The sequence below is a fragment of the Danio rerio genome, chromosome 13, assembly GCF_049306965.1.
Source record: "Danio rerio strain Tuebingen ecotype United States chromosome 13, GRCz12tu, whole genome shotgun sequence".
Classification (NCBI taxonomy): Eukaryota; Metazoa; Chordata; class Actinopteri; order Cypriniformes; family Danionidae; genus Danio; species Danio rerio.
Window position 1 is genome coordinate 18,036,597 of NC_133188.1, and position 12,672 is coordinate 18,049,268.

At 35.8% G+C, this 12,672-nt stretch overlaps 1 protein-coding gene across 7 annotated transcripts in view; it reads right to left on the reverse strand.

Annotated features, from left to right (window-relative positions):
• spmip7 (sperm microtubule inner protein 7) overlaps positions 1–12,065 on the reverse strand; it is a 37,772-nt gene extending 25,707 nt beyond the window's left edge. The window contains exons 1-9 of one of the 7 annotated variants that reach the window (XM_073920041.1): positions 10,680–11,161; positions 10,493–10,615; positions 10,308–10,366; positions 7,774–7,850; positions 6,104–6,242; positions 5,985–6,052; positions 4,069–4,110; positions 3,440–3,547; positions 3,243–3,344 (exon numbers count right to left, since the gene is read on the reverse strand). In XM_073920041.1, the coding sequence (XP_073776142.1) occupies positions 3,243–3,344; positions 3,440–3,547; positions 4,069–4,110; positions 5,985–6,052; positions 6,104–6,242; positions 7,774–7,850; positions 10,308–10,366; positions 10,493–10,529 (632 nt within the window). In that variant the 5' untranslated portion in view covers positions 10,530–10,615; positions 10,680–11,161. Of the gene's footprint in view, positions 1–3,242; positions 3,345–3,439; positions 3,548–4,068; positions 4,111–5,984; positions 6,053–6,103; positions 6,243–7,773; positions 7,851–10,307; positions 10,367–10,492 lie in introns of all 7 variants that reach the window. The other 6 variants (XM_073920042.1, XR_012388729.1, XM_021480771.3 and 3 more) reach the window with 6 other exon arrangements.
• Positions 12,066–12,672: the final 607 nt, after the last annotated feature.

A 12,672-nucleotide genomic window follows, 5' to 3' on the forward strand; every position in this document is an offset into this window, starting at 1 on the left:
GATGTGCAAACTGCTGCAGAGCATGTCTAATACAGCCCACTTAAAAACTTACAAACACAGAATTGACAAATAGTAAAAATTCAATTTAACATGTATTCAATTATTATTTTTTTCTCCATATAGTTTTATCAGCATTAACAGTTCATGATTAATCTTGATTTTATCTTCACAGTGTTTTTAGTAAATGTAATACAAGTATGTGGTGCTTGGTTATTGTACAGGATTTACATGATTAAAAGTATTTATTCTAAATAAATAAGTTATTTGTGGGAATTAGTTCCATTCATGAAGAACATTCTGAAAACAAAGCAATGCTGCCATCTACTGAGATAAATTGATCTTACAAAGAGGAGTAAAGTTAGCAATATTGTTTATTCATTAGTTTTCCTTTGACTTAGCCCCTTTATTCATCAGTGGTCGCCACAGTGGAATGAACCACCAACTTATCCAGCAGATGTTTTACACATTGAATGCTCTTCCAGAATTTACATTAGCACTATTTACATTTGTTAACATAAAAATATATTACTAAAGCTTTAGTTTTAACATTACCAACACTTTTGATTTTTTTTTTAGAATTAATATATATTAATACAGTTACAGCAACAGTGTTGCTTGTTTGATTTACTGAATATTGATAACTAAAGTTCCTTATTATCAATTAGCTATTTTTACAAGTTATTGTTTACCCTTGACAAACATTTGTAACTAGCATACAGTATAAATAAATTAAAAGATTACATTTCTATTCAATTTTAACAATTACAAACACATGGCAAGTATCACATTAAATGAACTATGACATTTTGAAGTAAAAAGACTGAAATACGTTGGCATTTATGTGTGAAGTTTGCTGGAAGAGCATCCGCTGTGTAAAATATATCCTGGAATAGTAAACGGTTCATTCTGTTGTGGCGACCTCTGATAAATCAGAGTCTAAGCCGAAAGAAAATGAATGAATAAATTAGTTAATAGTGTAATGGTCTTGTAGGGGTCTCAAAATTAATTATTTCTTTGGTGCACTGCGATGCAGATGCAGACAATACAGTATCAGTTCAGTAATAATCATAACCATTTTTTGTGTACTGACGTCATTTATCTCATGTGCTCTATGTTGCTTACTATGGCGAGGGAGGCCAGGACGAACAATTAAAACACTCTAACTGCTTAAAAACGCAGAAACTACACAATTTCACTGTGTGTGTGTTTGCTGGACAGTCTTTCGCTGACACTTACAGCAAAAGCCCCTAATTCACTGCGTTTGAGAAAATGAAAGGGAACTCCATTTCTCTCTCTCTCTCTCTCTCTCTCTCTCTCTCTCTCTCACTGTGGCCCATTTGACCTGCTGGTGTGACTTTTCCTTTCCTCTTGGCTGTTACAGCGATACATCCGGATAATGGAAAGCCAAATGAGTCAAAGTGCATCTATTACCAAGCGCATGTCATGCTCCAAATGCTAGCGTTTAAGATGAAAAGTAGGTAAAGATCACTGCGTTTTCCAGTGCAAACTCCACAATTTACGCCATTTTGCATAGCAAAATCGGCAGAAAACGTAATTGTTTTTAATCCGGCCAAGAACTCAATGACACCAATGGCGAAAAAACTGGTGTTTTGAAGATGACACACATTTGGTATTAGGCGCAGAGTGAGTTTCCTCTCCGTGTCTGTCAAGTATCTGCTGTGATCGCCGCTGCCATTTATCAGTGTTACTTATTGGCAGGGCCAGACGGAATCTGCAGACGTTTCTTGCTATTTCTGCGGAGAATTTTGGTAAAAATCTGCGGATTTCTGCGGAATTATTTTGGGAGTATCCAGCGGAGTATCATAACTAAAACCTTAAAATATTAAATAAAAAGTAATAAATTTCTGAATAAAAACTGAATAAATTCAGATTTACACATTTACTCAAGTAAATAAACAGAATTAATGATGGGCTAAAAATCTGCTGAAATCTGTTTTGAAGATGACACACAATCTGTGGGCCTCATATTAGTGAACAGCGCCAGAGCGTTAGAGTCACAACCTGACGCCCTCTTGTGTTTGCTTTTCTCATGTGACCTTCACCATGTGCTCCTTTGTTCCAGTTTTAGCCACTAGTTATGTTCATCTGTTCCACCAGTGTTCATCCTCCTGTGTTAAATCATTGTCATTACCCTCATCTGTATTTAAGTCCTTGGTCACACTTTATAATAAGGTTTAGTAGTTAATGTTAATTAATGCATTTAGTAACATGAACAAACATTGAACAATACATTTTTTCATGTTAGTTAACGTTAGTTAAAGAAAATACAGTAGTTTATTTTCAGTTCATGTTAACTCATGGTGCATTAACTAATGTTAAAAAGCATGGACTTGGATGTTAATAATGCATTAGTAAATGTTCAATTATGATTAATAAATGCTGTGTGTTGTTCATGATTAGTTCATGTTAGTAAATGCCTTAACTAATGAACCTTATTGTAAAGTGTTACCAAGTCCTTGTATTCATTTCCTCCAATGTCTGGTATTCTCACTATGTCGATGTCTAGCTTCACTCCATGTTCTTCCTGTGGTCATCTCCGTAAGTCTTGTAAATAAATATACGTGTTTTGATAATCCTGAGGTCCTGTGCCTTCTTTGAGTGAACCCAGGTGTTACAGTTAGAGCCAATACCAGCTCTTTCTGTTGAGTGCATGACCAATTATAGAGGTGTAAGAGAACTAGCTAGACAAGGCTCAGAAAGTGAGCGGGATTTTTGTTTATTTGCTTTAAATGTTCCTGTTTTGTGTATGTACTTAAGTTTTTAAAGGTACAGTTTATATTTTTCACTTCGTTTTAAAGGTCAAAATTGTATTAAAAATAGTATATACATATAAATAGATTTATACATTTTAATACAAGAATTGCTGTCCTGTGAAGAAAAAATAAAACTGTATAGAAAGCATCGTCAATGCCCAAAGAACTTAAATTAAATAAATCACTGGCATGATAATCGTAACTGAACCGTGAGACCAGTTTAGGTTCACACCTCCATGGTCTTGCTTTATATTTATACTTATACGTTTTTTTTTCTTTGCTATTATAGTTTATAAGAGTTGTTGTTGTTGTTGTTATTAATCCAAACAATTTATTACTTGTGTGATCAAGAGATATTGGAATCAGTCCCAATATCTTGGGTTGTAGAAAGGAAAACATCTTGGACAGATGGCTAGGCCTTTTCAGACCAAACTTAATATCTGAATTTACAATGTTATAATGACTTACCCTGCTGTTTGTGGAGTACAAAGCAAAGAAGGCAGACTGGCCTCTGAAGTCTGTGCTCTATCAAACCGGGCTTTTCCAGTGTAACCAGGAATAGTAGTTCGACTGCAGAGAAAATCAAACATTGCTTAAAAAAAAAAAAAAAAAAAAAAAAACAGAAGTGATATATGGTTACAACATATACAGATTCAGACACATACTAGCTGGTAAGGGTATGAGGAGGTACTTTGCTCCTCAAAACTGTCAGAGGGGTGAAGTCTTCTTCTGGGATGTTCACATTGTCCATGTTCTCAGAGCCCACTGTACCGCTGTACAGTCACATCAAACCATTAATAAATAAGTGTTAGTTTATTTAACTCAAAGGGATGGTTGACCCAAAAATAAAAATTCTCATCATTCACTCATTCTTAACTTGTTCCCAATAAGTTTAAGTTTTTTTCTTTGTTTTGTTCCATTAAACACAAAAGATATAACCACAGACTTCTAAAGTAGTAAAAACAAAAGTCAGTGTGTACCAGTTTTCAACAATTTGGAAAAAGTGAAAGGTGTATAAATGAATAAAATGTTGCACTAACTATCCCTTTATTACGAGCAATAAACTTTAACTAACTAACAAAAAACAAACAAAAAAAAATTAACAGTTCTAAATTGGCTTTTTAAAATTAGCAAAAGAGGGTTTGACTTTTGCTCATGCGCCAATCGGAACTTGCATGCTTAAGTACAGTACAGTAGCACTTTTGGGTGTTAGTTTTGAGCAAATTATTAGCATATAGGAAAGCATGTAGTTTAAGAAGGGTAATTCTGAAGTAACCTTTCTGCATCTGCTTACCAGTATAAAGGAATATGGCCTGATTTTGGGCATGAACTGGTGCTGTTAATTAAGAAGAACATAATTTATTATACACAAACTCATGTTTAAGCCACATACACACATTTAGGTTCTTTAACACTTGTTTTAATTAATCAGTTTGAAGTATTGTGGTCAATTCTATCACACTGGTGAATGTTTAATGCTTAACATCTGAAGTGAGTAGTTGTAATATATGCAGGGGAAAGTTCATTTTGAAAGTAATGCCTTACAATATTGAGTTACTCCCTAAATAAGTAATTAGTTGTGCTATTTAGTAATTTTTTTATTGAAAGTGATGCGTTATGTTACTTTTAAGTTACTTTTGCGTTACTTTTTCATAACAGCCTGAGGCTTGATCTCTTTCAGAACTTGCAGGGTACTTACTTTTAAATAGACGAGCTCAGCATTTGACAGCACACAGTATAACCTACCTTCATTTACCTTAAAAAAATAATTCAATAATTAAAAACAAATTGAATAATGATACCTTCTGAGAACTCCCTGACGCTATACTTGCCATGTACAGATTAATGAAAGTTGAAAGCAATGTGTTAATACTCTGACGTCTTGGTTTCTGCCTGTTCCTAAGAGCTCATTCTCTTATTGAGGGTGATTCAATGTGATTACACTAATTTTAATTCAGCAAATTATTATTTTTAAGTGAATTAATTAATCTAAAATGTAACTCAAATATTATTATTATTTTTTAAGTAATGTGTTACTTTATTCATTACTTACTCTTAATATTATTATGTAACTCACAATACTTGTAATGCGTTACCCCCAACACTGGTTATAACTTGAGTTAGATAACAATTATCCAACTAAGCAAATACACATACAGGTGGCAATGAAGAAAATACAGATGAATAAAATGTGTTAAAGATATTGTAGGTAAACAAGTCATAAATGTTTTACAGAAACCCTAATGGTCCAACCATGAAACCAAAATTGTGCTTATTAAAAAAATCTGCATTCACAATAGTCATGAGAATATTTTTTGCTGATGTCTCGTTGTAACTGAAAAGTTGTTACAGGTTCATTTTTTTTTAAACATCTACTGTAGTTATTATGCATATTCCAATACACTTTATTTGTCCTATACTAATTATATTTCATTCACCCCACTCATTTATATCCTTCGTTCATTCACACCTGTAGTATTAGCACAGCATCAGATATCCCAAAGTTCAGTCTAGACAACACTGAATTAATATGACAACATTTGTCACAGTATGTTTTTCGGATTCAAAAAGTTCTTAATTGTTTGAAAATCACTATATAATTAATGAGATCTAAGGAATCTTAGAATAGTGTTAAATACTAGAACTATAATACTAGTGGTCTAAAAATAGAAGTACAATTAGCATGAAAATAGATACTAGTATGTTAGAAAGATTCAGAATTGAAATAGCTTGGTGGTGTTTTGTTGCTTTGATGGTCGCTTCACAAATTTTACCATTTTACAGTTTATAGAGTTAATGAAGCATACAGATATGGATATTGATATTTTACTATGTTAAAATACAAAGATTTTATGATTAAGCTTGTTCTTGTTTAATATCTGACTTTAATATCTGGCAACACTACTGTGTAAAGGTATATGTATTTTCCTTGGATTCATTGCACAGTCCATACTGACATTTTAAAATGTTTTAAATATGTAAATAACTAGGGTTTCATTTGGTTCCATATGGATATCATTTTTGTAAGTGTGGTGGTACGGTGCTGTGTTCCTTTTGGAAATTACTGAACTTGTGTGTAATGAATTGAACTGGAACTGACAACCAAACTTAGCAATAGTGTGTACGTGGCCATAATGCATATGTCTAAAGACTTTGTCTAGACTCTCAGTTGTAATAATTCTAAAATCAAAGGTTAGGTTAATCACTTACAAGCTAATGGGTTTCTTTGGGTTAAATGTGCCACGTAACTGGTGTTTGCTCCAATGGGATCCAATGGCCTGAAAGAAAGGAAAAATCTTTCCCCAAAGTAATCAGTGCATCAGACTCACCTGCCAAAGCTCAGGTCTACTATGGTATCGCTTTAGCACAAAGCACTGGCTCACAGGGTCAGCCATTTTTTCCAGAGAAGATATGGGTGGTTCGTGACGAGGAGGCAACTTCGAGTCCCAGGCCACATCCTCATAACCTCTATATCCACACAATTAAATTTTCCCATTAGGTATATTTTTCCTGGACATTTGACAAATAAATATCAATTGCAGATGAATATTAATGTCAGTTAAAATTTAAGTAATGGAAATAAGAGGAAAGTAGCATGAAACTCAATGAAAGTACTATAATGACAATATCGATCAAATACTTTTACAAAATAATCAAACTTCTCTTTAGGCCTATAATAATTTGAGTCAGGATTCTGCCACTTCGGTCTTGCTAATTCTTGTTTTGGTGGCACAGTCCAGACACTGGTCCTTTCTTGTCTTGTATGATGTGCTCAAGTTTTTATGGGGCAAGCACTCACATCCTGTCTTTGTCGTCGTCCTTCGATTGCTGCGCATGGTTTCCCGTTTGATGTGGACATGCGAGGTTCAGGCATGCTCGGGATTTGACCTCTCGTGCTTGTGTTTGTTTTGTCGGCGGTGTGATGTTTAGTTCAGCTCTTCAGTTAAGTTTGTTGGAACATGCACATCACATGTGTGAGTGCAACGCAAATGTTTTCATTTACCATGTGCTTGTGTCTTATGTTCAGTCTTCTGTTGGTGTTTTGTAAAGCACGTGGCCTGGTGTTTACATTGTGACTACATGCTTTCGTGTTGTGTTTCATGTGAGCATGAGTTTAATAGGTTCTCTCATTGCCTGTGTGTTCTAGTCCTGTTTTACTTGAGCTTCTATTGTATCTGTGTATTATGTGCTCTCCTGTCTATTGTCTTGTTCCATGCTCCTTGTTAACCTATTATTAGCTAATCCTGCTTACCTGTTTGTTTATTAATGTGTGCTCCTTTATAGCTCCCTCTTGTCAGCTGTCCTGTGCCAGTTTGTCATCAATCTTTGAGAGAGTCAAGTCTTGTCATGTCATATCCTGTCTTTGTCACGGTTGTAGGTGTGCGCACTTCTGAGTGTCTGTTTGGTCACATGGCTTTGTTTTGTTTTGGTGTTCCATGTGTGTCAGTGTTATGTCAAGTTCTATGTAGTACCCTGCTATTTTGATTAGCCTGCGACTTGTTATCTTGGCTATATCTGGACAGCCCGTCTCTTGTCTTGTGTCAGTTCGTTGTTGTTTTTGATGTCCTCTCTGTCTGTGTTCAGGACTGGCGTGGAGTTCCGCCTGAGATCCAGATCTACAGTTCTGTTTCTGTTTGTTCCCTGACCCCTGTTTGAGCGGGATACCTTATCTTTTGTTTGTTTATTTATCGTTTTTGGACTTTGTTCCAGCGCTTTATTAAATACGTCAATAAAGTATTTTACTTGCATACTGGATTCTTCTAGTACTTATTTTCATCAGTTACAGTCTTGTCCATCCCTGCTCTTCCCAGGCATTCCCTGCTAACCTAGTCAAATTTGTTTTTGAAATGTTTGGGTTGTTTTTGTATAACTTGAATATACAAGTTTTGAATAAAAGTTTGTGTCAAACTTATAAAATGACGAAAGGTACTAAAGGTATTTGAAAAGTACATACGGTTGAGTTGATTGATAAGAGAGCTTTTATAGCATATAATCAGACCTTTGGGTTGCAGAAGTGTAGATATATTGTTGAGCTGCTGTTGCTTTGCTATCAAAAAGAACAGATGGATCCGGATCCTATGAAAGGAAAGTAAAATGACACAATCGTGTAATTTTAGCAAATGCCCTTTGGTCTAAAGAGTGGTCAAATGTAATATAAAAGCATAACATAAAATGTAACATAAGTATGATTTATTTCTTTCTTCTCTGGAACACAAAAGTAGAAATTCTGAAGAACAGTTTTAGCCATACAATGCAAATAAATGTGTATTGTTTTATAAAAGCACTACAAGCTTTCATAAACAACACCAATCATTCACAACATTAAGTTTATCTGCTTAACATACCATAGTCTAAAGTTTGGCTCTAATGTTGCCAAAACAGCACCAACACGCAGAGACATGGACTCAACAAGTCCTCTAAACGTGTCCTGTGAGATCTGGCACAAAGAAATTTCCTGCAAATCCTGCAGGTTGGATGTGTTGATCCAGCACATCTCATCAATACTGAAATTGATTAAATTGTGGTGAATTTGGAAACCATGGCAACACATACTGGTTTTATAATGTTTCATAAGCAATTACTGTAGGCCTTATCAAGTTAAAGGAAGGCTGGATACAGAAGACACAGGTGGACCTAGGGTTGAGGAGGGTATCTGTAAATGTTGAAGGATGCTAACACAAACAACACTGAGGTATTTAAATTGAGATGAGGACCTTTGTACTGCCCATAGTAAGATGATAGCTGAATCACTGTAGTCGCATGGAATGTTTTTACAATGCTTTTGGTACTTCTTCTGGACTTTGAATGTCTAGGCAACTGTAACAAAGTCAATGTCTCTTCACATGTCATTGATTTTAATGCTGTGGCATTTCAATGTAGTCTCTGCATCCACTTTATTTATTTTTCTCGAAGCCATAAAAATACTGGTCAAAGCAGAAGCAGGTTGAAGTTATTTTGTGCTAATAATCTTGCCCTCCAGTGAGCTGTAAAGCACTGCAGGTGGACACGACCAGATAGTGGCATTTGGGATATGCTTGAAGAGTCTGTGAAGTTCTCTTAACTCTATACATAAACATGTGTCCATGTTAGATCAATACAAGATATACAAGATACAAGTAAATCTATGCTTCCTGTAAACTGGGAGAAAACAGTATAGTCCAGGGGGACGGGGGTTCTCAATTCTTGCAAAAATTGACTTTTACGCATACTGCAGTTTAGCACTAACCTTATCCAAACAAACCTGCTTTAATTTTTTTAGTACTCCAAAAGACTTTGATTAGCTTATCCAGTTACATTTGACTGGTGTTAGATGCCTGCCCCAAATCCAAAAGTACACATTTTTGCAAATCTCACAATAAAAAACCTAACCACACATGGAAACGTCATAATAAACTTTAAATATGGTAGAAACTTTAATGGCTGCTTCTGTCATTGTTATTATTGTTAATTTTTACAACAACTACTTAAAAACTCTTTTTATATAAAGTTACAAGAGCTGTCACTGGGTTAGTACCTTGTCAAAAAATACATTTATTCATGTTTGGTTTAGTCCCTTTATTCATCAGGGGTTGCCACAGTGGACTATACCACCAACTTATCCACCAAATGTTTTACACAGCAGATGCCATTCCAGCTGCAACCCAGTACTGGGAAACATTCATTCACATACTCATTCACACACATACACTACAGCCAGTTTAATTTACTTATACCACGTCTTTAGACTATGGGGGAAACCAGACCCCCAGAAGAAACCCACATGAACACGGGGAGAGCATGCAAACTCCACACAGAAATGCCAACTGATCCAGCCGGGACTCAAATCAGTGTCCTTCTTGCTGTGGGATGAAAGTGCCGCCCCTCAAAAAATATATGTTAATATAAAACTTACACCAATAATATAGTATTGGATGTTAGATGCCATCGTGTGGTCAGACAGGTAAATTATTTCAGCTCTCACAGTACATAATATTCTCTAGCTGTTGAGTGTACATGTGTTGTGGACTCATTATTGCTGTTCAATGTGGAATTGATTCAGTGCACTACATAAGGTCCACTATAATTTTGGACATCTCTAAAAATGGCTGCTCCCTCAAATAGTGTACTGGGAGCACAGAACAGCCCTTCAAATTCATTTACTATTTGAGGGTATAGGTGGCACTTTTGAATAAAGCCAATGATCCCAAAACACAGAGAAAACTTTTTTTTTTCAGAAAACAAAATAAAGCTGCTAGAATGGCCCAGCCAATCACAGTTATTTTTGTGTAATTTTAAAAGATTGTAATTGTAAGTTTTTTACTTTTTCAAATATAATTCTCCATAATGTCTCCATCAAAAGGTCATAATGGGTTTGGATCAATATGGGGCAAGTAAATGATGATAGAATGTTTGATTAAACCGTTCCTTTAAGGCACATTTCACATAAATAGTTAATGTTCAGAACTGTAAAAGTGATAAAGCTTCAGAACAAACAGCATACAAGAGTATTGCTACAGTAGCAGGGATGAATAATTGAGCATAGCTATGACTGACCGCATTTATTTCATGGCTGTCCTGAGAGGGTTGTTTAATGCTCTGTGCATTTGTCCAACCTGATGAAAGAGCAGATGGAATGTGATGATAAATATGTAAGAGTCAGATATTTTAAATTGCTTTTTGTAACACTCTGCTGCAGTCAGTCCTAACCTGTAGAACAAAAAAGGTTGTGATTACAATACCTTCAAGTTTTGCTTTCAGTGCTGCCTCTGGTCTCATCCTCGAGTTCCACCTCTTGTGTTCAGAATTGTCATATATCAAAGCTGAAGGTCGGGTTGGTGGAGTTTGAGGCCTGTCTCGTGCACCTGCCGGAACCCACAGATCAGACGTAGGATAAACCCTATTGACGAATGGAGTTCTGCTGGTTACCTCCAGATGCACCTGTGCCCCTGTACTCAGTTGACCAGAGCAATGATCTATTAGAGACACACCATCACGCAGAGGGGCCAGAGCCGCATTTTCAGCTGGTTGCTTGGCTGCAGGATTGAATTTGGAGAATGCACGTCTGTCTGTCTCCGCCATGCTTTCAAAGTCATACCTTCCCTCTGGACCTTTCTCACAGGGCAGATTCATGCGTCTGCACAGCCACCTGCTCACTTCTTTTGAATTCCCACAAGGAGCCTTGAGAAGTCTTACACGATAAGTTTCTCCTTTCTCGCCCATTAATGATTCATAAAAGCAAACAATTAAGAAATGAATAGAATATATTTTCATAAATACCCCATCTCTCTTGTAGACGTGGCTGGGTATGTGGTTTTATGCAGATGGCAGCCACAGGTGTAATCATCAGCGTCCGCTGTTGCCAGGAGACTGTGTCATTAGTTTGTCATTAGATTGCCTCCTGTGTCACTGCAGTCAGCAGGAGGTCAAATTACTGCCACACGTCTGTAAATTGACACGCTGAGTCTCAAAAGGCTCACAGTGAAGCTAAAAGGCACTGAGTTGAATTAGAGTTTGCAAAATGTGAATTAGTTATACAAATGGTGATTGGTTATTTAAGTAGTACGCCTTGAAATGATTGGAATGTGCCTACTGTAGACAGTAGATATCAAAGAGATCTGCCTGTAATGTAATTTGATGGTCACTAGGTGGAGACCTAGATCAAATCATTTGGGCAATGATAACATCCTTCAAAATGATGGTGGTTCTTAAAGCCAATAAAACACAATTTATAAAAACCTGTAATGATTAAAGGGATCTTAAATGTAGTTGTTTCATATCTTAATATTTCTGTGCAGTTGCGATTTTGAAGCTGCACTTTTATTATAGGATGAAATACAAATTGGTCATGTAAAGTGAAATGGTGTGTGTATGGTGTGTCTATTTAACACTGGTCAAATGATAAAATGGTGGTTGGTTTGAGAAAATATACAGACCACACCATTGGGTTAACTGGGTTATAAATGGAAGTGATAAACCAAGATGTTGGATTTGTATTTTTTTAAACAACTCAACATTTTTAGAGTAGGTAGCCTATACTTAGCCTACAAGTTGTCTAATGAGCTGTGAGATTAAACAAGATAGGTATTTTTATAATTACTAATATAATACAAACTTGTGAAAAAAATACACTCAAAATCGTTTGTGAAAAAAATCTTAGGTTGACTCATTATTCCCAGAGTTGAAAATAAAATAATCAGTTCATACTAGGTATAAAGTCACTAAATTGCCTTGACAGCCTATTACTGGAGTTCCACAACTACCGATGAAATTCTGTTCTCTCCCACTAGGCTTGTGGTGTAGCTGTGGTAAAGGGGAAGCAGTCAGTGGACCAAAGCACTGTGAGGCTAGAGATTAGGACTCCAAAAAAAAAAAAAAAAAACTGAAATTAAAATGCAATTTTTTTACCTATATGAACTATATTATTTTAAAGTACTTGATAATTATAATTAATCTGTTGAGGTATTTCTAGGCTAATTGAATTAATTGGGTAAGCTCAGGTAATTAGGCAATCATTGGACAACAGTGGTTTGTCCTGTAGCAAATCAGGGGAAAAATGTTAATGTGGCTAAAAATATTGCCTTTAAATCTTTATTTAATGACTTTATTCCAGCCAAACAAAAAAGTAGACCTTTTCCAGAAGAAAAAAATATATAGGAAATACAGTTAGCACTGTTGTTTCACAGCAAGAAGTTTACTGGTTCGAGTCCAGGCTGGGCCATTTGGCATTTCTGTGTGGAGTTTGCATGTTCTCCCCTTACTCGCATGGGTTACCTCAAGATGCGGTTTCCCCCAAAGACATAAGGTATAGGTGAATCAATGATCTAAATTTGCTTTAGTGTATAAGTGTGTGTGTGAACGAGAAAATGAATGGATGTTTACCAGAACAGTGCTGGTTTGCGGAAGGAGGGGAAGCCAACAG